This window comes from Eleginops maclovinus, chromosome 5 (genome assembly GCF_036324505.1).
Source record: "Eleginops maclovinus isolate JMC-PN-2008 ecotype Puerto Natales chromosome 5, JC_Emac_rtc_rv5, whole genome shotgun sequence".
Taxonomy (NCBI): Eukaryota; Metazoa; Chordata; class Actinopteri; order Perciformes; family Eleginopidae; genus Eleginops; species Eleginops maclovinus.
In genome coordinates this window covers 774,517-797,522 of record NC_086353.1, presented here as the reverse complement: position 1 = coordinate 797,522, position 23,006 = coordinate 774,517, and the positions used below count along the sequence as shown (strand labels likewise).

The window sequence follows — 23,006 nt, the reverse complement described above, 5'->3', positions numbered from 1 at the left end:
TTTGTTACAAAGTTTTCAGAAATGTTCTTTGAGTTGTCATAAGAACAACATTTTCTTTAAAAAAAATGTCATACAATGGCAGCTTTTTTAAACTTTATATCTCAGAATTGTTTCATACTTTTACCTCTTAATATATATATATATATCTTTCCTGTTCTATTTTTACCTCTTCACATCGGTGTTGGCCGTAACTCAGGCTTCATTTAGCCCGCTCTCATGCCCAAGCTTTAGCAGTCTGGCTGCCTGACACAGACCTAAGACAAACCTTTATTTATTTTATCTTTATCTTTGAATTCTTCCACATGAGGAACATAATTCTTACAGGCTACATGACATACTACCTTTTACAACAGATATCATGGGGTGTAATATATATCTTTTTTAAGTATTTAAGAATTTATCGAAATTGAAGAGGAAATTCTTAAATTCACTCGGGACTAAGAAACATCTAAACCCTATAGAAAAGCATGGAACAAATAGTTATTATTTTAAATGTCGAATGGAGGATTTATATAGACATACAGGAAGCTGGACAAGATAAAAATATGTCTGCTTCATGAGAAATAAAATAAATAAGCTGAACGTGCAGGAATGTGCCAGAGGAGACAGAGTGCTGGGAGGAGAGATTCTCCTTCCTAAAGATCTACGAGGCCTCCAGAAAGATTTAGAAGTGGAGTAGAAACCAGACGATTGTGACATTTATGTAGAAGTTTGAAAATCTGCAAGGTCACTGTTGACAAAAAAACAACAGAAAAATGGGATATCGCGGAAGGTGGGTTGGAAAAAAACAGCGAGGAACGTCCTGCACTTGAAAAAGGCGCAATCATAGGACACTGCATACTTATACACTTTCAAAATAGGTACACGTTTAAGTTAAGTGTTGTGGATTTATCTTAGAAGAAAACTAAATGTCCAAAGCCATTCTAGGATCTCTGTGAGGCTGTAATCAGGAGCAGTGGCGCCTTAACATAAATGCTAAAACCAACACGTCATTTAGCGTGTTAACATGCTAACATTTGCTAATTAGCACGTAGATGAAGTACAGCATTTGACAAGCACTCATCCCTGGGTCTGAGAGGTAAAGGCAATGCTTAAGGTTCATAAAAGTTGTATTCTTATATCCAGCAATGGGCAACTCAACTGTAGTCTGACTGTATGGAAGTCTATGAAGAAAACCTCACTGCACTCACCTGATTCATCATGTCAGCAAACATTTGACTGAAGAGTTTATCCTCTCAATTGTTACATATAATTAAAAACAGTAGAATACTATTTTTGTAAATTCCTGTCACACTTAGAGTAAAATAGATGTCAAAGCAGCGTATTATTTAGTCCTTGTCTTTAAAATAGAGTTGCAAATATATAATTAATATAACGTTTACTACGATTACTGTTCTGTTAACCTAAGCCAATCAACATATAACTTATAAGGCCTCGTGCTCTTGAATCAGTTGGACTTAAAAACTGCACGATTCATGTATAAAGTACAAACAGCCAAGGAAATTTGTCAAATCAATATACTCCATTGAAAACCATGTATAAAAGTGATATGATAAAGAAATATAAACCTGAGGAATGAACTCTAATGTGAATATTGTTTTGTTCGGGACTCAATAAGACACAATATGCAGAGGCGTGGCCGTCTGTACATTTTACAAATGTTTTGTCATCATTTCAAACTAAATGACTCGTTATTTATCATTTATTTAAAAGTGTATTTGAGTTGTACAAGTGTAATTATGATAGAAATAAACATAACTGATTCCATCGTATAAAATCTGAGACCGTAGATTTATTTATATCCATCCCTGTTTTGTTTTGAATGTGTGATAATATAAATGATTGCATTGCATGGTTTCAGATCCCGTTTACAACTGTTTCACATTTTTCCTCTTTTTTCTACAGAAATGAATGCCACGTTCCCTCCATTCCTGTCTCCTGACATCCCAGAATTCCAGACTGGTTCTTTAGGCTGCGCTCCAATGGGATGGCGGTCTGTCCACTGTATTTCTCCACCGCCTCCTCCGCTGTCCTTTTCATCTCTTGCTTCATCCTCCTGTCTCTGAGAGGTGGAAGGAATGTGTCAGGCCCTCTGCCCTTTCCTCTTCCTTCTGTGTGAAGGATACTGTCCGTGAGAATGATTCCACTTGTTTATGAACGGCAGAAGTCTGAAAATGTTTTAAATCATGCTACCTGACACATCGGAAAGGCGTTTAATGAATGTTTCTGCAGAAATGAGGAGCGCTTCTTGGAGATCCACTAGAGCATTAGGGTGTGGTTGTATGTACTGCAACACCAGACTAGCAGAGAAAAGGTCTAGTTTTGGTTCCTAAATACACTACGCACTACTACGATTAACAGACAATGGGCTCCTGGGCAGAGGAATTAAAAAGCCCCCCCCCACCTCACCCATATAGGACAAAGACAAAGAGTGTTTTCCCACTTTTGGTTGTATGTCTCTTTAGTTGTTACACATTTCTCTGTGGTTATATTATGTCTCTTTGTAGTTTTGTGCCTCTTTGTAGTTTTGTGTCTCTTTGTAGTTTTGTTTCTCTTTGTAGTTTTGTATCTCCTTGTAGTTTTGTTTCTCTTTGTAGTTTTGTTTCTCTTTGTAGTTTTGTTTCTCTTTGTAGTTTTGTTTCTCTTTGTAGTTTTGTATCTCTTTGTAGTTTTGTATCTCTTTGTAGTTTTGTTTCTCTTTGTAGTTTTGTTTCTCTTTGTAGTTTTGTTTCTCTTTGTAGTTTTGTATCTCTTTGTAGTTTTGTGTCTCTTTGTAGTTTTGTTTCTCTTTGTAGTTTTGTTTCTCCTTGTAGTTTTGTATCTCTTTGTAGTTTTGTTTCTCTTTGTAGTTTTGTATCTCTTTGTAGTTTTGTATCTCCTTGTAGTTTTGTTTCTCTTTGTAGTTTTGTTTCTCTTTGTAGTTTTGTTTCTCTTTGTAGTTTTGTTTCTCTTTGTAGTTTTGTTTCTCTTGTAGTTTTGTATCTCTTTGTAGTTTTGTTTGTCTTTGTAGTTTTGTATCTCTTTGTAGTTTTGTATCTCCTTGTAGTTTTGTTTCTCTTTGTAGTTTTGTATCTCTTTGTAGTTTTGTATCTCTTTGTAGTTTTGTTTCTCTTTGTAGTTTTGTATCTCTTTGTAGTTTTGTATCTCTTTGTAGTTTTGTATCTCTTTGTAGTTTTGTATCTCTTTGTAGTGTTTTGTATCTCTTTGTAGTTTTGTTTCTCTTTGTAGTTTTGTTTCTCTTTGTAGTTTTGTTTCTCTTTGTAGTTTTGTATCTCTTGTAGTTTTGTTTCTCTTGGTAGTTTTGTTTCTCTTGGTAGTTTTGTATCTCTTTGTAGTTTTGTTTCTCTTTGTAGTTTTGTTTCTCTTTGTAGTTTTGTTTCTCTTGTAGTTTTGTTTCTCTTTGTAGTTTTGTTTCTCTTGTAGTTTTGTTTCTCTTGTAGTTTTGTTTCTCTTTGTAGTTTTGTATCTCTTGGTAGTTTTGTTTCTCTTGTAGTTTTGTTTCTCTTGGTAGTTTTGTTTCTCTTTGTAGTTTTGTTTCTCTTTGTAGTTTTGTTTCTCTTGTAGTTTTGTGTCTCTTGGTAGTTTTGTTTCTCCTTGTAGTTTTGTGTCTCTTGGTAGTTTTGTTTCTCCTTGTAGTTTTGTTTCTCTTTGTAGTTTTGTTTCTCCTTGTAGTTTTGTATCTCTTTGTAGTTTTGTTTGTCTTTGTAGTTTTGTATCTCTTTGTAGTTTTGTATCTCTTTGTAGTTTTGTATCTCTTTGTAGTAGTTTTGTATCTCCTTGTAGTTTTGTTTCTCTTTGTAGTTTTGTATCTCCTTGTAGTTTTGTTTCTCTTTGTGGTTTTGTTTCTCTTTGTAGTTTTGTTTCTCCTTGTAGTTTTGTATCTCTTTGTAGTTTTGTTTGTCTTTGTAGTTTTGTATCTCTTTGTAGTTTTGTATCTCCTTGTAGTTTTGTTTCTCTTTGTAGTTTTGTTTCTCTTTGTAGTTTTGTTTCTCTTTGTAGTTTTGTTTCTCTTTGTAGTTTTGTTTCTCTTTGTAGTTTTGTATCTCTTTGTAGTTTTGTATCTCTTTGTAGTTTTGTATCTCTTTGTAGTAGTTTTGTATCTCCTTGTAGTTTTGTTTCTCTTTGTAGTTTTGTTTCTCTTTGTAGTTTTGTTTCTCTTTGTAGTTTTGTATCTCCTTGTAGTTTTGTTTCTCTTTGTGGTTTTGTTTCTCTTTGTAGTAGTTTTGTATCTCCTTGTAGTTTTGTTTCTCTTTGTAGTTTTGTATCTCCTTGTAGTTTTGTTTCTCTTTGTAGTTTTGTATCTCTTTGTAGTTTTGTATCTCTTTGTAGTTTTGTATCTCTTTGTAGTTTTGTATCTCTTTGTAGTAGTTTTGTATCTCCTTGTAGTTTTGTTTCTCTTTGTAGTTTTGTTTCTCTTTGTAGTTTTGTTTCTCTTTGTAGTTTTGTATCTCCTTGTAGTTTTGTTTCTCTTTGTGGTTTTGTTTCTCTTTGTAGTAGTTTTGTATCTCCTTGTAGTTTTGTTTCTCTTTGTAGTTTTGTATCTCTTTTGTAGTTTTGTTTCTCTCTGTAGTTTTGTATCTCCTTGTAGTTTTGTTTCTCTTTGTAGATTTGTTTCTCTTTGTAGTTTTGTATCTCTTTGTAGTTTTGTGTCTCTTTGTAGTTTTGTTTCTCTTTGTAGTTTTGTTTCTCTTTGTAGTTTTGTTTCTCTTTGTAGTTTTGTATCTCTTAGTAGTTTTGTATCTCCTTGTAGTTTTGTTTCTCTTTGTAGTTTTGTATCTCCTTGTAGTTTTGTTTCTCTTTGTAGTTTTGTTTCTCTTTGTAGTTTTGTTTCTCTTGGTAGTTTTGTTTCTCCTTGTAGTTTTGTGTCTCTTTGTAGTTTTGTTTCTCTTTGTAGTTTTGTTTCTCTTTGTAGTTTTGTATCTCTTTGTAGTAGTTTTGCATCTCTTTGTAGTTTTGTTTCTCTTGGTAGTTTTGTTTCTCTTTGAAGTCGTTTTGTTTCTCTTTGTAGTTTTGTATCTCTTTGTAGTAGTTTTGCATCTCTTTGTAGTTTTGCATCTCTTTGTAGTTTTGTTTCTCTTTGTAGTTTTGTTTCTCTTTGTAGTTTTGTATCTCTTTGTAGTAGTTTTGCATCTCTTTGTAGTTTTGCATCTCTTTGTAGTTTTGCATCTCCTTGTGGTTTTGTTTCTCTTTGTAGTTTTGTATCTCCTTGTAGTTTTGTTTCTCTTTGTAGTTTTGTTTCTCTTTGTAGTTTTGCATCTCTTTGTAGTTTTGCATCTCCTTGTGGTTTTGTTTCTCTTTGTAGTTTTGTTTCTCTTTGTAGTTTTGTATCTCTTTGTAGTAGTTTTGCATCTCCTTGTAGTTTTGTTTCTCTTTGTAGTTTTGTTTCTCTTTGTAGTTTTGCATCTCTTTGTAGTTTTGCATCTCTTTGTAGTTTTGCATCTCCTTGTGGTTTTGTTTCTCTTTGTAGTTTTGTTTCTCTTTGTAGTTTTGTTTCTCCTTGTGGTTTTGTTTCTCTTTGTAGTTTTGTTTCTCTTTGTAGTTTTGTATCTCTTTGAAGTCGTTTTGTTTCTCTTTGTAGTTTTGTTTCTCTTTGTAGTTTTGTTTCTCTTTGTAGTTTTGTATCTCTTTGTAGTAGTTTTGCATCTCCTTGTAGTTTTGTTTCTCTTTGTAGATTTGTTTCTCTTTGTAGTTTTGTTTCTCTTTGTAGTTTTGTATCTCTTTGTAGTTTTGTTTCTCTTTGTAGTTGTTTTGCATCTCTTTGTAGTTGTGTAACTGTGTCTGGTTGTATTGCTTTAGTCTCTTGTTTGTTATTTTGGTCTGGAGTTGTTTAAAACCTTTTGTGGTCGTTTTGGCTTTTTTATTTTGTGTCAAATTTCATTAAACTAGGTATTTGTTGTTATGTTTTATCTTTAGTTGTTATTCATCTCGTTGAAGTCATTTTCATGTTCATTTATCCTACTTTGTTGTTGTGTTGTGTCTCTTGTGGCTTTAACTGACATTGTGATCTCTTTGTCTCCTTGAAGTCTTTTTGATCTCTTTGTTGTTTTATGTTTCTTTGAAGTTGCTTTGAATCTGTCTTTTTGCAGCTGTTCTTTATCCTTTTGTTGTTGTTTTGGTCTCCTTGTGGTCATTTCATGTCTCTTCAAAGTATTTGTATTAGTCTCTGTGATTGTTTTTGGTTTATTTTGGTTGTTTTGTTCTCTTTCAAGCATTTTGTTTTGTTTTCAATTGTTTAAGGCAAAGGCTGGTGGGCCCGTTCCCTGAAGGAATCCATCCATGCATACATTAGCTTGTTAAAGCTACTTTTTCATTTATAATTTGCTCTTTAAAATAAAACGTATCTTTTAACATCCTATTTGTGAGACTGGAACATGTAGTTTTTGCAATCCTTTAAAAAAATGGACCATAAAAGTACTTTTTATATACAATATTCAGTTTAAAGTTAGAGTAAGGTGTATTGAGTATACTGTGTTATAACTGAGGAAGAGCTCACTTAAATTACTCTGTCATTTTTCATTTCTACGTCTGATTTAGGGCCGTCTGAATAACTTTATCCCTAAAAGAATTATTGAAATTCCTGGCAGTGAATTTTATGACTTTAATATTTGTTCAGAATTTAAGGGATGATTCCTTTGTAATTCATGTGAACACAGCTGTAACAAATGAGGCTGTTTAAATATAATAAATACACTTTAAATCTCATTTGACAAACTCCTCTTGTCTGAGTGTCACTAAATTGGGAGTCAGGCATGAACGAAATGCAGTAGAGGTATTAAGATAATGCCTGCTTTGTAGTATTGATTTTATAATACACATAATGATTGACATCACTTGTTTTACATTTAAAGTGCAATCAGAATTAAATCAAACTTGTAAAATGAGCTGTAACTTTAAGGGGAAGCACTACAGTCGACTACAGACATGACTAATTGTATTTTCTTGATTGAGTTCATATTTTCCTCAATATCAAATCAAATGTAATTATTGAGTTCATCATTTGACTAATTTCCATTCAACACATACACCTTCATGAGTGAGGGTAGAATATGTAGTTTGGAAAGTTGCATGTGATTGAGTAGATGGTTTAAAAATGATGGTAATTTGGGGAAAATGTAACTATGCATTTTAAGAATTATATTTTCAGCCACTGGAATTTACGGCTTGGCTTATATGGGGCAAGTTGTTTGACTATCCACCTCTCTAGGTCAGACTGAACAATTATCAAATGAATTATTTTGGTATAAATATTCGTGTTCCCTTTAATTGTGGAGCATTCAAACATGCACCTTAAAAGCTATTGCTATTCAGATCAGCCTTGAAACTATTGGTTACCAGATTTCTACTATCTCTGGTGCTATACAGCTAAAACTTTTCCAATCCACTGTATAAATGTAAACATGCAAAGTGGCCAAGCTGAAACAAAAACCCATACATCTAAACAATACAGATGCACGGTAAAGGATAGGGCAGGAAACGACTGAATACATTTTCCAATATTAAGCCACTCCAAAATGAATTGCATCAGTGGCTAAACATTGTGCACTGATGTGTTTGACCTGCACCTGGAAAACAGGGACCACATATGCACTTTCATGGAAACTCCAGATTCCATTCACTGCCTGTTTGGGCCCTTTGACCGTTACATAATGCATATTCTACATATTCTACATGTCAGCCACACATTGCCGATGAAATCCCTCGATTTATGGAGCAGAAGAATCGCACATTGAGGAATGTCTGCTGAAACCAGCCCTGATAGTTCTAATTATAACTCCCCTTTCTCTTTCTGGTGTTTAACTGTTTAAATATTTTGGCTCTTCTTTTGAGGATTAATATCCTCCGACGCAGAACGTGGGCCTATTTTTAAGACATTCCTCAATGACTCATCGTGCCTACATTTGCTACATGGATCATTTCCTGCTGATTTGATAAAAGTTCTGAATATGAACGTCTTGGATTTCTTTCATATCTGTCTAGCTGCCTATCTACTGACTCACAGGCTTGGGGCGTAATGGATGACAAGTAAGGGGATTACATCATCAGGTTGTACAGTTTCATAATACAAAAAGTAATCAGATTACTTTTACGGTTCTAAAAATGTGGGATAATGGGATTCAAAAAGATCACAGTAGTTGTTGTAAAGGATCAGATGTTCTCTCTCCTCTGTAAGCTGTTCTGTTCTGTAGGCTCTAAGTGTGAATCTATACGCCTACTGCCTGAATCTGCTTCATGAGATCTTCATTTTGTTTTACATTTGTCCCTCAGAATTTATCAGAATTCTGACTTATTTTCAAAATCTTGACTTTTTTCAAATTTCTGACATATTTTGAAATGTCAATCTTTTCAAAATTGACATTTTTTTCCCCCAAGAAATCAAACTTTTTTCCAAAATTCAGACTTTAGTCTCAAAATTCCAACAAATTTCGAACTTTTCAAAATTAAATTTTTCCCAAAATGTTTAACTTTTTTTTTTTCAAACTTCGATTCTTTTCAAATTGTTTCAAAAGTCTTGCTCTTTTGAAATCATTGGGACTTGCCTGAATCTGCTTCATGAGATTTTCATTCATTTGTATGTGACCCTCAAAATTTATCAAAATTCGGACTTTTTTCAGAAATTTTGATTTTTTCCAAATTGTTTCAAAAATCTCGCTCTTTTGAAAAATGTTGGAACTTCTTTTCAAAATTCTTAGTGAATTAGCTGTTACTTCTCCTCTGTCAGCTGTTCTGTTCTGTAGGCTAACACGTTAAGTGTGAATCTATACGAATACTGGTTTTCTTTCTTTGGTTCATTTGTTCTGCTTTTAATTCAGCAGCTGAATCTATATGTTCATAAAATAGCGTGTGGGAGCTTAACTGTGTGCATTTTCTGTCTGCTGAGGTTGTATTTCTGGTATTCTAAACAGTGTGCTCAGTGTTAGGCTACTGCCTGACTATGCTCCATGAAAGGCAGGTTACTTCTATATGTGATACTCAGATAGGTAACTGCTTACTTGTCTTTACAGGAAATTAGTAATCAAAACAGAATGCATTGTTTTGCACACCCTGCTGACTCATTCATCACAGATAGATCTCAGCATCATCGATGAGACACCATTATCCACTCCTTACTAGGTTTTCTGAAGCCCCAAAACTTCAGCAAATCCATATCACCAGGGGCCAACATCCTCTGGAAAAACATCTGGGGGGAAACTCGACAATAAACCCGGTGATTTACACCAATTAGATAATCTGAACAGGATGGATTCTGGGTCAAGCGCCCGCCTGCCCTCCTACGCTCCTGTCAGGTTAAGGTGGGACGGGTTAGTCTCTGTCTCCCCCCTTTCTCACCTCCTCATCTCATCCCTTCACCCCCCCTTCATCTCCCGGGGCTATATATTGGAGGTCGTCTGCATCTTAAGCATCATCGCGCAGACATTCGCTGATAAACACACATACACACACACGTGTCTGTTTGACTGTGAGCGGACGGAGAGCAGACTCCAGCCATGAGGTCCCTGTTGAAGCTGCTTGTGGTTCTGTTTTGCGTCCAGAGGGGCGAGGGCCACTTTCTGCCGTCGCTGATTGGTGAGTTTTGGGACACGGGAGGGTCGTGACCTGTGACTGTTTGGCTGAAATGTTGTGTTATGTGTTAGTTATGGTTTCTACACATCAATGTAGACTGTTCCCACATCTCTAGAAGCTGTTCAGATTGTTAATAACTTGCATTTAAGCTTGATATTTTAGCTGTTTTCATTCCTTTTCTACCAGGAATTATTCTGTTTTGTTGTTGGATTGTCTGTGTTGTAACTTTATTATCTTTCAAATCTAAAGAAAGCACTTATCTATCTATCTATCTACCTACCTATCTATCTATCTACCTATCTATCTATCTATCTATCTATCTATCTACCTACCTATCTATCTATCTATCTATCTATCTATCTATCTATCTATCTATCTATCTATCTATCTATGTAAACACACCTACTACTGTCCATTCTTTTTAAATTCTTTTAAAGGGGCCCTTTTCCGCTTTCTGGGGTTTTCCTCTTTTATTGTAGTTTGTAAAATAGGTTTTAGTGCATGTAAATGGTCTGCAAGCCCTACAATCTCTGAGTTTCTCTCCCACACACAGCTTTTTGAACATTAAAGCATGGAGACATGTATTAGAGGCACTAAATACTAGGGTCTAAAGACAACATGCTGTACACACTGTGAAACTTCTGATATTGGGGTTATAAATAAAACATGATTGATGGATTGAATTTCGTACAAAAGATTTGACACTTTCTTCCTTTTTCCAGATCAGAAACAAGAAACAGCATCTTCAAACATGTCCCCGAATCAAGACAACAGAGAAGCAGAAGCTTCTGGAGTTGGTCCATCCCCCGCTCCCATCATCCCGGCCCGGTCCCGCCGCTCCGCCCTGGACTCGCAGTGCGGCCTGCGCTCCATCCTGCTGCAGGTCCGGCACCTGGGCCTGGGCTACGACTCGGACGAGACTGTCCTCTTCAAGTACTGCAGCGGGACGTGCCCCCACGCTCGCTCCAACCACGATCTGACGCTCACCAACCTGCTGCAGAGCGGCGTGCTGCCTCAGCCGGCGCCCGGCGAGCTGAGGCACAACGCGCCCTGCTGCCGGCCGACCCACCACGAGGACATGGCCTTCCTCGACAACTCGCACCGCTGGCACAAGGTGGAGAAGCTGTCGGCCGCCGGCTGCAGCTGCGTGGGCTGAGCGTGGACCATTTAACCGGGGAAAAGGGAAGCATTGGAACAATCGTAGTGTCTGTATTCCTGAATGACAGCTGAAACCTGTTCTCGGGAGCTTATTTATGTCAAAATCAAGGAGCAAACCTTTAAGCTATGTTCCCTTTCACTTCTGGGTGAAAGCCTTACAAATCCAGGGTTGTTGATTTAAGTGTTTTGCCTTCAGCAGTTGATCTAACGGGCCTCAGCGGGATTAGAAGTTTACGACCTTTGGCGGTCGCAGGCTTTAAAGAAGTACTCCCAAACAGAAAATACGGCTTCTTTTTTTAGTTCAGGAACAGTTTGCAGTGTGAAGGGAGTTTCTGATCTGACGTCGGCAATAAATACATCATTAGGAATTAGAAAAGAGCCCTGCCAGTGAAACTGAACCGAGACACGATTCTACTACAAGCTACTTGATTGTTTTTCGTAAATAAGCTGTATTTATTTTGGGGTTAATAGTAAAAGGTAATCATTGTACGAAGCTGCGTAGAAACAACAACAAACACAGCTGAGTGAAGTTCTTTCAAAATCTGAATTACTCGTGAACAGCCGTTTAAAAAATGTATTTATGTAAGATAAGTTATTTATTTATTTGTTACCATTCTTTTGTCGTGCTGATTAACTTATTTTCTACTATGTTCATTGTGTTCCTAATAAAGACACCTTTGTACAGAACAGTGTTGGTGTGATTCGTATTCAGCTGAAATGACATGATGTTTACTAGGAACACAAAAACGTTTATTCAAGGTTTTGTACAAAAATATACTATTTCCTCCACCTCTACATGGCCATGGCGTCCCCATCCCCCTCCTCCTCAGGCTCCGCCCCCCACACCTGGACCCGCCCCTCCATGGCGGTGAGGAGGCGGGTCTCTGTGGGGTGGAAGGACAGTGATTGGACCACGGCTTTCCCCACGGGCAGCTTCAGGGTCAGAGATCCCTGCAGGAGGAAACACAACGAAAGCTTTCAGAAGACTTTCAATTTGTATGTCTTACTTAAGGTTAGACTAGGTTCTATTTATTTGGAAGACTCATTGATTCAAGATACAATAATACTGTGTTCATGTGGTAGTGAAATTAAAAGAGGTCACGCTGCTGTTAACGCTGTTCCTTATAGGTGAGTTTGCACTGAAAGCGAACTAGAGCCTTCATTTGCTTCACACATGTCCACTTAAAAAAGGTACAGTTCACCCCACAATCAAAAGTGCATATTTTCCCTCTTACCTTTAGTGCTAATTATTATTACATTACATTTAATTTAGGTAACGCTTTTATCCAAAGCGACTTCGGATAAGTGCACGCGGACCATGAAGATACAAACTCAAAGAACCATCCATGCAAGTACATTAACATGTGTTAGGCCGAACCATTGCAGCTGCTAATAAGTCCATTAGCAGTCTAGATTGTTGTAAGTATTGTCTCCCTTCTCTCCAATACAAAGGAAGTAGATGGAACTCGGCTTGTTGTCGAAGCGGCCCAAAAAACGTAATAAAGTCTCTTCTTGTAGAAACTATTCTTAAACCATTCTGTCAATACGTTAGGTTTTATGAAAAGCTAATCACATTCGGTAAAATGAACATAAATGGAGCAGACGGTCACCTCCACCAGGTCCCAGCAGTACACATGTCCGTCCTCTGAGCAGCTCAGCACGTGGGTGTCTTTACTGGAGAGGCAGCAGTCCAGCTTATAGCCCTTCATCTTGTGTCCTGTGTACCTGAGGGAGACACACAGACAACATGAGCATCATGTCAACAGGAAACTGAACTCAAATCAATACATGCTCAGTGTTAATGAGAGGTAACCTGACTCACTCTCCCAGCATCTCCCCGGTGCTTTTGTCCAGCAGTCTGACGGTCGAATCCAGACTGGAGCTCAGCGTGCACTGCCCGTCCTGACTGAAACACACACACGTGATGGGACCTGCAACACACACACACACACACATGGTTACAAGTCCTGCATGTTCTACTACTGCTAGTGGTGAATGGTGTCAATGCATCATGGTTTACTGACTGCTGATGAAGTCCACATGCAGCTGTCCCATCCTCAGGTCGTAGCGCCGCACTCTGCCGTCCACACACCTGAACACAAGACAGAAACAGGAGAATATTTCAAATAGAGCCACAGTGACATCTAGAAATCAGACAAAGCAGAAAGAAAACAAATAAAAGTGGTGCAACAAAAACAAATCATAAAATTAAATATAAATACATGAAAAAAGTCTAAAATCCAAGAAATTCTACGAAAATCCAGCTAAAAAAGAAAGGTAAAAAAATACACGAATAAGCGGAGTGAGATAGAAATACTTATTTGACTTAAATTAAAAGCAGTGTCAAAAAGAAAAGTCTTCATCCTTGATCAAATGAAGAGAAATGTTCACAGTTTTCTTGGAGTTTGTTCCAGAAATATGAAGCAGGAGAGTAAAGGAAAGATGAAACTGGGGATACATCCACTCTTTAAGTTAAGTATAAATGTTAAATGATTTATGATCAATGTAATCTTCAAATGAACTCCTTTAAATGGCAGGAAGGGAACTCTGTGTCTGACCCGGTGAGCAGCTCGTGCTGAGCCACCTTCAGGCTGCTGACGCTGTCCCGAGCCTCGTCCAGAATCTGGATCGGCTCAAATCTTCTGGAGCGAGTGTCCCAGCATCGGACTGACCCATCCAGGGAGCCTGGACGAGAAAACACACACACACAAATGAATAAATATACACATTTATATTGAGTTGATTTTAAATTGTCCTAAATATCTGAATGTATCTGTCAAATGAGTTTAATCAATCAAGCTTTTTTTATAGCTCTTTGTTGTTGTTTTTTAAAATGATTAGTCATTAACTCAATGTCTTTATAGAGGGTAGCCTCTCAATGCATTATAAATAAAGGTTGAAATAATGAACTAACCCTAAAAAGCAAAGTTAAAATCAGTTGGTGATCCGTACTGGTGTTGATGAGTCGGTTGCAATTAAACATACATACTTACAAAGACGATTTGATGTTCAATTGGAAAGATATTTTGAATAATTACACATTGCACGATCCAAGAAAACCGACAACTGAAGGATGTGTTGTGCTTTCCAGGGATTTTACATGTTTGAGAACTCACCAGAGAAGATGACAGACGCCTCCTCGTTGAACTGGACACAGTTGACTTTCTGTGAGCAAGGGAAGGACAAATTAACCAAAGGTATGGAGACAATAAAGAACGAGAAATAAACCATGCAGATCAACAAAGAACATTCTAAATGGACACGATGGAAAATGTATTAAAGTACAGCATCGGGTTAAAGACTGACCCCAGCGTGACCTCTGAGTTTGCGAGTGACCTGTCCCGTGGCGACGTCCCAGAGGATCAACGTCTTATCAGAGCTGCAGGAGCACAGCTGGCTGTTGTCATAGGAACTGGTGAAACAAGAACATAACAAACATTGTTTATTTACATGTTTACTTCTTAAACTGATGAATCACGCTGCATGTTGCTAGGGTAGAAAACTCTGAGGGATCCCGTTAGTCCGGCTTGATTGATCACTGTGAGCAGATCAAATCCAGTTACATCAAGAGTGGGAATAAGGCTTCTTACCCTGAGCTTAGCGGAGGTTTGAGTGCATTTCTAAACTCTTAACTAGCCTAAAATAAACAGTAGGCTATCAGTGAGTAAGAAAACAACACAAGTAATATTTTCCCATATATATATATTTATATATATTTGATTTCATTTATTTGGAATGTTTAAAACATTAAAAACAACAATAATAATAAATAATAATAATGAAATAAAACAAGAGAATTATGAGACTATACAGACTTAAGCAGCATCAAATTGATTTAACAAAAACTATTATTAACTTACAAGTTATATAAACAATGTATTTATGTATAACTAGTCCATGATGTGTACTGAAAACAGGCTTCTTGAGTATTATAAGGGAATCATTTAAAAAGCATGTGTAAAGGAATGACTCTGTCCAAAATATAAGAGGTTTATCACTATAAGTGTTTCCACTGCATGTTCCTGATTAAACCTCCCTGCCACACTATGGAAGAGGACTCTCTCACCCGTCAGCGTCCAGCACCTCGTATCCATGCCCGCTGTACGTCTTCAGCAGCGTGCCGCGGCTCACGCTCCACAGCTTCAGAGACTTGTCGCTGCCGCAGGACAGCAGGTAGTTCCCGTCCGCTGCAGAGGAGCGAAAGATAAAGCTATATTACAGTAAAATATTAAAGCTGAATCTCACATTAGTGATGTTTGTATTCCGACAGTATATGTGAGTGTCTCCCTCTCACCGTTGAAGCGTACAGCCCGGACGGCCCCCTGCTGACAGTCGATGCTCCGCAGCAGGTGTTGAGGCAGCTGAGGAGCCTGAGGTCTGGGCTCCGGGAACGACATCAAATTACCTGTGTGGAAAAATAAATACATAATCATAATCACAATAAGGTTTACAACCAGGTAGATTATTTACACACACACACAGGCAAATTACTGCACAAGTCAAGAACAGAAATAAAGAACAGATGCATTGAAAAATATAAATGTTTGTCATCATGAAATAGATTTCTATTAAACATATTGAGTAGGGATGTGAAAGTTAACACAATAACCCAATTATTTGATTTCCCTTCATTGCACTGGTGTAGTTTTATCCTCCTTTTACACTACATACCAGGGGGGGCCAAACTAAGAGCAACTGTGGCCCTGGGTCCATTTTTAATTGGACCTCAGCTAATGGAATATGGCCCACACCTTCCACGTACCCGCATATTCAATTATCAAGAACAATGTACCTTCATTTGATGTTTTTGCTAACTTAAAACCTAACTTATGATACAATATGCCTCACCTGATGTGAGATGTCCAGCTCTTTGTATATTTTTCTTGATGTGGCCCTCAGTAAAAACGGTCTGGACACCCCTGGTTTACAGTTTGTGTTTTAACACTATTTCCAACCATGCTTTGACGACAGACTGTTGCTCACGTCACTCAAACTACAGTATATTCTAGGTAAGCATTTCCTCTTGCCAAATAAAAACAAATGCACGAAACATTTATGGCATTTACCAAAATAAGAGCCTGTTGGTCTAACAGTGCAATATTTACAGTTAACATCAGCATGTTTACTGCATCATTTCCAACCCACAATAGTTATTTAGGTGATACTTACTTATGTATCTGTGTTGAACCGAGTTTGAGTCAGTGTAGTGACATGTTAAATTCCCGGTGCCACAGATATTGTATTAAAAGAAGTTTATTCCGGATTTTTAACCATAAACAGCTTCTACCATTCATTTATCCACCATGTTTGCGAGTACGCGCAATGCACACTGGGAACACAGACTCCTTTCGAAATAAAAGCCCTGAGCACTTTAATACCTGACTGACCACTTTTTTCCCCCTGTTCATAATGCCCTCTGTTTTAAATTAATGTAATACAATCTGATGTTTATGTGCTTTTTTTCTCATGTATTAGAATATGTGGTCAATAAAGTTGAAAAAACTCAAACCAACAACAACAAAAAAAACCTACGCATCACGTTGCGCTTTTATTTTGAAAACCCCCCGGATGTGACTACCCCTTTTACTCCTCTCGTAGTGAAGGCGATCAGCTGTCTGTCGCTAACTATACATTACATTTCCTCATTAAAAAACATATCATCGTGATTAATTATGTCTTCCAACAACATGTCAGACCTCAGGAGACCAGCGAAGATTTTAAGGTGAGTTTTTAAAACCAGAAAAAAGCAGTTTTTGGTCGATTTAATGGCTTGTTAAACGGTAAGCTAACAGCTAACTAGCTAACCTTTAACACAGTCATGAGTTAAAAGGGATTAGCAATTAGCTGATTTAGAGGTGGCATTAATACACTACTAAATACCCAAATAAATATGCTAAAATTATATGATACTGGTTTAAGATCATGCCAGCTGTTAGGGATTTAATATATCTTAATGGCTAACCATTTAGTGTGTGGGTTGTTTAGAAATATATAGTAAAGCTACTTGATTTGGAAAAAGCACATTATTTTGACTCATATATTGGAGGGATTTACCATTTTTTACGTGCAATTCTTATTGTCATTTAAACATAGTATTCTTCAATAGATCTGTGCAAACAAATATCTATTATTAAGTCCTAAAATACGATGTGTAGGCTGGGATACCTCTGCAGGTGGTTAGATACTAATTCACTTTCTTGGGCTTTTTTCTTTTAGCATTTTGTTGGAGGGTTAATCCAATAAACCACTGTCTATTGACATATGTGCAGACACACACAACAGGAGTTTAACTGGTGCTAAACAGGCTCACAGTTTGTTTTAGTCTCCTTAGTTTGCAGTGAAAGGAGATCTTTATCAATAGTGTGCTTCCAGTGTTTTGACAGTTTGGTTTAGGGTGGCAACGGACAGAGACCTGACCTCTACCGCATCCAATTTCATTAAGCCTGGATCTTTCTTTACAGAATCAACACTAGGACTGATATTGGCACATAAGGTCATATAATCTGTATGTAAATCTGCATTTCTATTGAATCTATCACACATTTTACAGATACTCCTGCTGCTACTTACTTATCTCCCTGAAGGTGTTATTTTAAAACCTTATGCGTGTTCCTTTCTTTCTAATAGTTTTCACATTTGTTCGTCTCTATCTGTACTCTGCTGTAACAATGTACATCTTGTCGACAAATAAAGGAAGTCTGATTCTGATAGCCACTCCTAATTCTCTTTTGGCTGAAGGACAGTACACCCTGGCAGCCACGTTTTGAAATATGTTGGTCTTTGCCAGAAAAATGGATATGGATGATGTTATAGCAGGAGAGTAATGCCAATGGTTTGGAAAATGAGGTTTTGTTTGAGAAATAGGGCTTTAATTGACAGTTATCTTCAGTTACCTGTCAAATAATTTGTAGATTAATTGTTTAGTAAATGTCCATCCTAGTTTCTCAGTCTGAAATGTCTTTAAATGTCTTGTTTTCCCAAAATATTCAGATTAATATGACGAATAAAGCAGGAATCTCCATATTTCAGAGACTGAAAACAGCATTTTCTGTCTATTTCTTTATTAGTAAATGCAATCATTGTTCTGTTGATTGACTAACTGATAATGCGACCACTAGTTGCAGCTCTTAATTGCAATAGTAACCTGTAATCAGTGCTGTAACACTTCATAAAGTATTCAATGGTTGTTGAATTCAGTTTTTAATGTCTATATACGTGTGTGCTGCTGCAGGTACAAGGCTCCCAGCACAGAGTCCAATCCCACTCTGGAGGACCCCACGCCCGACTACATGAACCTGCTCGGCATGATCTTCAGCATGTGTGGACTGATGCTCAAGGTGACACACACACACACACACACACACACACACACACACACACACACACACACACACACACACACACACACACACACACACACTGTAAATCTGTCATCACTCCTATGTCCTCTGTTTGTGTACATGTGTGTGTCCGCTCTAATGGGCTGTTGCCCCCTGAGCTGCAGACCTCGGTCCGGCCCAGTCGCTCCATTTAGAAGATTAAAGGTAAACTCACCTTTCCAGATGAAAGGATGAAGGGCGTCGTTTGACTTTCAGCTCTGAGGACACAATGAGGGAAACAAAGGGGACACAGCAACGGGCCCCTGTGGCCTCCCACTCCAATAGGGGTCATTTGTTTAATTGATTGCCTGTCCATTATCAAATGCTCCATTATCAAGCTGTTTATTCATAAATAAATAGCATAAATCCAGAGGTGGGAACTAGGAAGTAACTAAGTACTATTGTTGGCATGTGCAGACACTAGCTAACAAACACCATGGACCATTTTGGTTTTGGAGATAACTGAGGATTTTGAATCTATTTCTGACATTTGTAGGATCAAAAAGGCAGTTTTAAGTCCCCTAAAACTTTATAATCGAGCCAAAATTCCACAAAACCAGCCCACAAAGACTTCAAATGTGGATATTTTGTGGATAAAACTGACAATTGTTATCCTGAAAATGTCCGAAATGGATTCAACGTTCTCAATTACCTCTAAAAACACTCCAAAATGATCCTCCTTTTAGCTATTGTCTGCATATGCTAATTAATGCAACCTATGCTAAATGTGCAAATTGCATAGCATTAAAGTTAGTATCTGTCAGTTTCTTTGAGCTGGGGACCCATACTTTCCATTTCTAACGTAACATATTATCATTGAAAGATGTATTAAGACCCCTAAATATAAACTCTGTGGATATCAGAGCAGCTCTTTGCAATTCAGAACAGCTCGAGTGCTATATTGTACACCACGTTATGCACTTTTATATACGGGTCAGGGTACATGCATGTTTCAAAGGACAACACTTTGAACTGAGGGTCGTCTTCTCATCAATTCAGTACGTCTTAGATCATCTCTATCAATTCATCTTTTGGTAATAAAGTCTGTGTTTCTATTTTCTAACTAGCAGATCATCTGACTAACCTGTGTGTGTGTGTGTGTGTGTGTTTCAGCTGAAGTGGTGTGCCTGGATCGCAGTGTACTGCTCGTTCATCAGCTTTGCAAACTCCAGAAGCTCAGAGGACACCAAACAGATGATGAGCAGCTTCATGTGAGTATACAGCTCCTTCTGAAGCATTTCACAACAAACTACATCCATTGGAACATCACGACACTGCAAAACAACGGTGTCCTTCTCAGAGGGTTTGACCTAAAGCTGGGAATTATGTCATTATAAAGTTAATGTACTCGTAGTGCAATCTGTCCTAAAGGAGTTATGATAGCAGGCACATTTTTAAGGGCAGCTAAAGAAAGTCAGTCAGTAGAAAAACTAAGTGGATTTAATCATCGAAATTGAAGATTTTCATTCAGAAATCTTACGAATAAACTTATTTTGCCTCTAAAATATAGAGATTCACTGCTTTTCTCTGTTTTAATATCAAATCAAAGTGAATACCATGAGGTTTTTGACCTGAACGAAAACTACAATTAAGGCTTTAACAAACAGGGATGGACATTTCTTCAAAAAGATGTTAGGTTTTCATAATGACTATTCATTAATCAGCAGATTTAATCGGTTAGTGTAAATAATGGTCAGTTGAAGCTTCATATTTATGACGTTCAATTAAATAAAAAAGTTATGAAATTGTGCAAAAGTAAAAAAGACTTTACACATTCCTGCACGACTTCATTTACCATGTTGTTTTAAGTATTGTAGTTTTTGTTCTGATGTATTGCCCGAGGTGAAAGGAGTACTCAATCAATACAAATTGTCCGCATGAGTTCAACTTTATTAAAAAAAGGTTATGGACTGATAAAAACAATGAAAACATGAGCGAATCACCTCGTTTCTACAAATGATAAGTAAACGGCAAATACAAATGAACAGATATAGTAAGTGAATGGATTTCATTTGTGAATACTTTAAAATAATGCAGTAACAGAGGAACAGATTTGTCACATTGATAGATTTAATGGATTATTTGGAATCAATTTGTATATTTTTGTAATATTCCTCTTGTATCCTGACGACTCCATCCAGTGTAAGGCCCCCCCTCTATCTTTACAGTCTCTATTATTAGGGTTGTGTCCCTTCTTTGTTGTATAGAAATGGATAATAAAGCTACTGTGTTTACTTTATTCTCCTGAATTATTCATCTTCGCTCCCGTCTGCCTCTGAGACTCACGCTGAGCCAACTGTAACGTCCAAAAGCTTTTAACTGTGACCTCCACTTCTGCTTATGAAACACAACTACAGCGGGGGCTCGTGTCCAGGCCCCCCGCACACTGATTTACAATAAGCAACCCGGTCAGTCGTGGAGATGAGGTTGTGTTAAAGACGGGCTTGATGCACTCAGAGTTTAGTAACGCCTAATGTTTGGCTCGGCGGGTCAGACAATGAACGTAATGCACCGGAGCGTAAGAGCTGCTTCAAGGCCGGGACATCCATCTGCAGCCAAGAGATGATGTCACAGTCCCTGTGTGTTAAACAAAGGGGAGGGTGGGGAGAGTGGGGGAGTGAAATACAGGATGAAAGAGCAGTGGAGGGCAGGTATGACATTGGGATTATCGGGATACCCTGCCTCCATACATGTGTGATCCAATTAGCACACAGTTGTTATACCTGCGTCAGACCTGGGCTCAGTGTTTCACTAAAGGCCAAACCTGTCAGCAAAATACCAGGTTTGATAATTAAAAGACAACTGGAGTGTGTTTTTGCTTTAAAGGCAAAAGTAAAAAGTGGTTTTCTTAAATGTCACACAAGCAAATGAGCCCATGAACCACGACAAATTAGAACGAAAACTCCAAGTTAGCAAAACAATCAACAACTTTTACCAAATGCTCAAGTGTTGTTTTTCAAGACTCATGCATGGGACTCCACATGCTAACACAACGATTAGATTTCTGAATTAAAAAGCTAATGTTGGGCTATAAAGGAACTACAGCACGGTCACATGACTTCAGGTCACCACCGCTAAGCTAAAGGAGGCTAATGTTGGGCTATAAAGGAACTTCAGCACGGTCACATGACTTCAGGTCACCACCGCTAAGCTAAAGGAGGCTAATGTTGGGCTATAAAGGAACTTCAGCCCGGTCACATGACTTCACGTCACCACCGCTAAGCTAAAGGAGGCTAATGTTGGGCTATAAAGGAACTACAGCACGGTCACATGACTTCACGTCACCACCGCTAAGCTAAAGGTGGCTAATGTTGGGCTATAAAGGAACTACAGCACGGTCACATGACTTCACGTCACCACCGTTAAGCTAAAGGAGGCTAATGTTGGGCTATAAAGGAACTACAGCACGGTCACATGACTTCACGTCACCACCGCTAAGCTAAAGGTGGCTAATGTTGGGCTATAAAGGAACTACAGCACGGTCACATGACTTCACGTCACCACCGCTATGCTAAAGGCGGCTGATGTTGGGCTATAAAGGAACTACAGCACGGTCACATGACTTCACGTCACCACCGCTAAGCTAAAGGAGGCTAATGTTGGGCTGTAAAGGAACTACAGCACGGTCACATGACTTCACGTCTCCACCGCTAAGCTAAAGGAGGCTAATGTTGGGCTATAAAGGAACTACAGCACGGTCACATGACTTCACGTCACCACCGCTAAGCTAAAGGAGGCTAATGTTGGGCTGTAAAGGAACTACAGCACGGTCACATGACTTCACGTCTCCACCGCTAAGCTAAAGGAAGCTAATGTTGGGCGTGATGACGTTTAGTCGACTCCTTTAGACACTTTTACGCCTTTCTTAAGACTGGTAAAGCTTCAAAAATACCAAAACCTAACCTCAAAACTCTCTTTAGGCATGTAACCAAAATCCATTCACCTTTTTAGAGGCAGGAACCAGAAGTGCAAAACATGTAGACTAACTTCCAGTTTTGAGGACTCATTCCTGCCGCTCTATACATAACACACTATTAAACAAGTACTGTTGTTAACATGACGTTTCCTCTCCTCTGCAGGCTGTCCATCTCAGCGGTCGTCATGTCCTACCTCCAGAACCCACAGCCAATGTCTCCGCCATGGTAACCAAGGGCCAATCACAGAAGAGCAGGAAGTGAATCCTGGATGCTGGAGTTGAATGAAACAGCTGATTGCCCCCTCCGGCCATCGCGGAGGAAAAGCAGAGACGGGAAGGAAGTTAATATGATAGAACGAGAGGAAACGGATGACTGGGGGGGGCACTAAAGAGGACACTACGTCAGGACGGAGAGATGAAATGCTCTTTGACTGCGTACACATGTTCTTCTCTTTTTAACCTTTTCTAACTCTGTTTGTTGATGAAATCTTCAACGTTTTACTGTCTGGCTGATCTGTCGCAGGATGTCCTGAATAAAGATGTACAATTTTAAAATGAACGGCTTCTGTTTGTCTTTGGAAGAACATGTGACTCACACTACACATAGAGTTATAGGAGTTACTTATCTATAAAGTAATGTAATGTATGCTGTGTCAGGAAGCTCTAATCTGACTGAGAGCTCCTTGCACACATTTCAGTTGAGTACACTTTATTACACCATGAGAAACAGCTGTCAGTATAACTTTGCATAAAATCCAATAAAACATATTCAGACGATAGAAACACAACCTTTGACTACATATTGCAACCAAAACTGCAGTTCTTGTTGTACGCTGCATATAGAACAAACACCATCATAAAAACAAGGCTGGTAAAAGTAGAAGTACTCAAATCTTGTACTTGAGTAAAGTAGAAGTACTCAGATCTTGTACTCGAGTAAAAGTAGAAGTACTCAGGTATTGTACTTGAGTAAAGTAGAAGTACTCAGGTCT

The 23,006-nt window shown here is 38.1% G+C and overlaps 3 protein-coding genes across 3 annotated transcripts; 2 read left to right on the top strand and 1 right to left on the bottom strand.

Annotated features, from left to right (window-relative positions):
- Window positions 1-9,490: 9,490 nt before the first annotated feature.
- LOC134864886 (artemin) lies at window positions 9,491-10,717 on the top strand. The gene is made up of 2 exons (XM_063884208.1): window positions 9,491-9,564; window positions 10,284-10,717. Exon 2 carries the CDS (start codon window positions 10,313-10,315, stop codon window positions 10,715-10,717), a length of 405 nt encoding a protein of 134 aa, XP_063740278.1. The 5' UTR covers window positions 9,491-9,564; window positions 10,284-10,312.
- Window positions 10,718-11,167: 450 nt separating this feature from the next.
- On the bottom strand, window positions 11,168-16,044 carry wdr83 (WD repeat domain containing 83). Its single transcript, XM_063884207.1, has 10 exons — window positions 15,889-16,044; window positions 15,014-15,124; window positions 14,786-14,906; window positions 14,026-14,131; window positions 13,836-13,884; window positions 13,278-13,404; window positions 12,744-12,811; window positions 12,542-12,650; window positions 12,330-12,444; window positions 11,168-11,670 (listed from the first exon to the last, which is right to left on the bottom strand). The coding sequence occupies exons 2-10, from the start codon at window positions 15,114-15,116 to the stop codon at window positions 11,512-11,514; spliced, it is 957 nt and encodes a 318-aa protein (XP_063740277.1). The 5' UTR covers window positions 15,117-15,124; window positions 15,889-16,044; the 3' UTR covers window positions 11,168-11,511.
- A 232-nt stretch (window positions 16,045-16,276) lies between these two features.
- wdr83os (WD repeat domain 83 opposite strand) lies at window positions 16,277-22,573 on the top strand. Its single transcript, XM_063882694.1, has 4 exons — window positions 16,277-16,441; window positions 17,951-18,056; window positions 19,212-19,309; window positions 22,178-22,573. The coding sequence occupies exons 1-4, from the start codon at window positions 16,392-16,394 to the stop codon at window positions 22,242-22,244; spliced, it is 321 nt and encodes a 106-aa protein (XP_063738764.1). The 5' UTR covers window positions 16,277-16,391; the 3' UTR covers window positions 22,245-22,573.
- The last annotated feature ends 433 nt before the right edge of the window (window positions 22,574-23,006 follow it).

Coding starts and splice junctions, on each gene's coding strand:
- wdr83os (XM_063882694.1), top strand. CDS start 16,392: ATGTCTTCCAACAACATGTCAGACCTCAGGAGACCAGCGAAGATTTTA. Junction 16,442..17,950: donor AGACCAGCGAAGATTTTAAG/GTGAGTTTTTAA, acceptor GTGCTGCTGCAG/GTACAAGGCTCCCAGCACAG. Junction 19,310..22,177: donor CAGATGATGAGCAGCTTCAT/GTGAGTATACAG, acceptor TCTCCTCTGCAG/GCTGTCCATCTCAGCGGTCG.
- wdr83 (XM_063884207.1), bottom strand. CDS start 15,116: ATGTCGTTCCCGGAGCCCAGACCTCAGGCTCCTCAGCTGCCTCAACAC. Junction 13,885..14,025: donor AACTCAGAGGTCACGCTGGG/GTCAGTCTTTAA, acceptor CCTTGCTCACAG/AAAGTCAACTGTGTCCAGTT. Junction 12,445..12,541: donor ACCGGGGAGATGCTGGGAGA/GTGAGTCAGGTT, acceptor TGTCTCCCTCAG/GTACACAGGACACAAGATGA.
- LOC134864886 (XM_063884208.1), top strand. CDS start 10,313: ATGTCCCCGAATCAAGACAACAGAGAAGCAGAAGCTTCTGGAGTTGGT.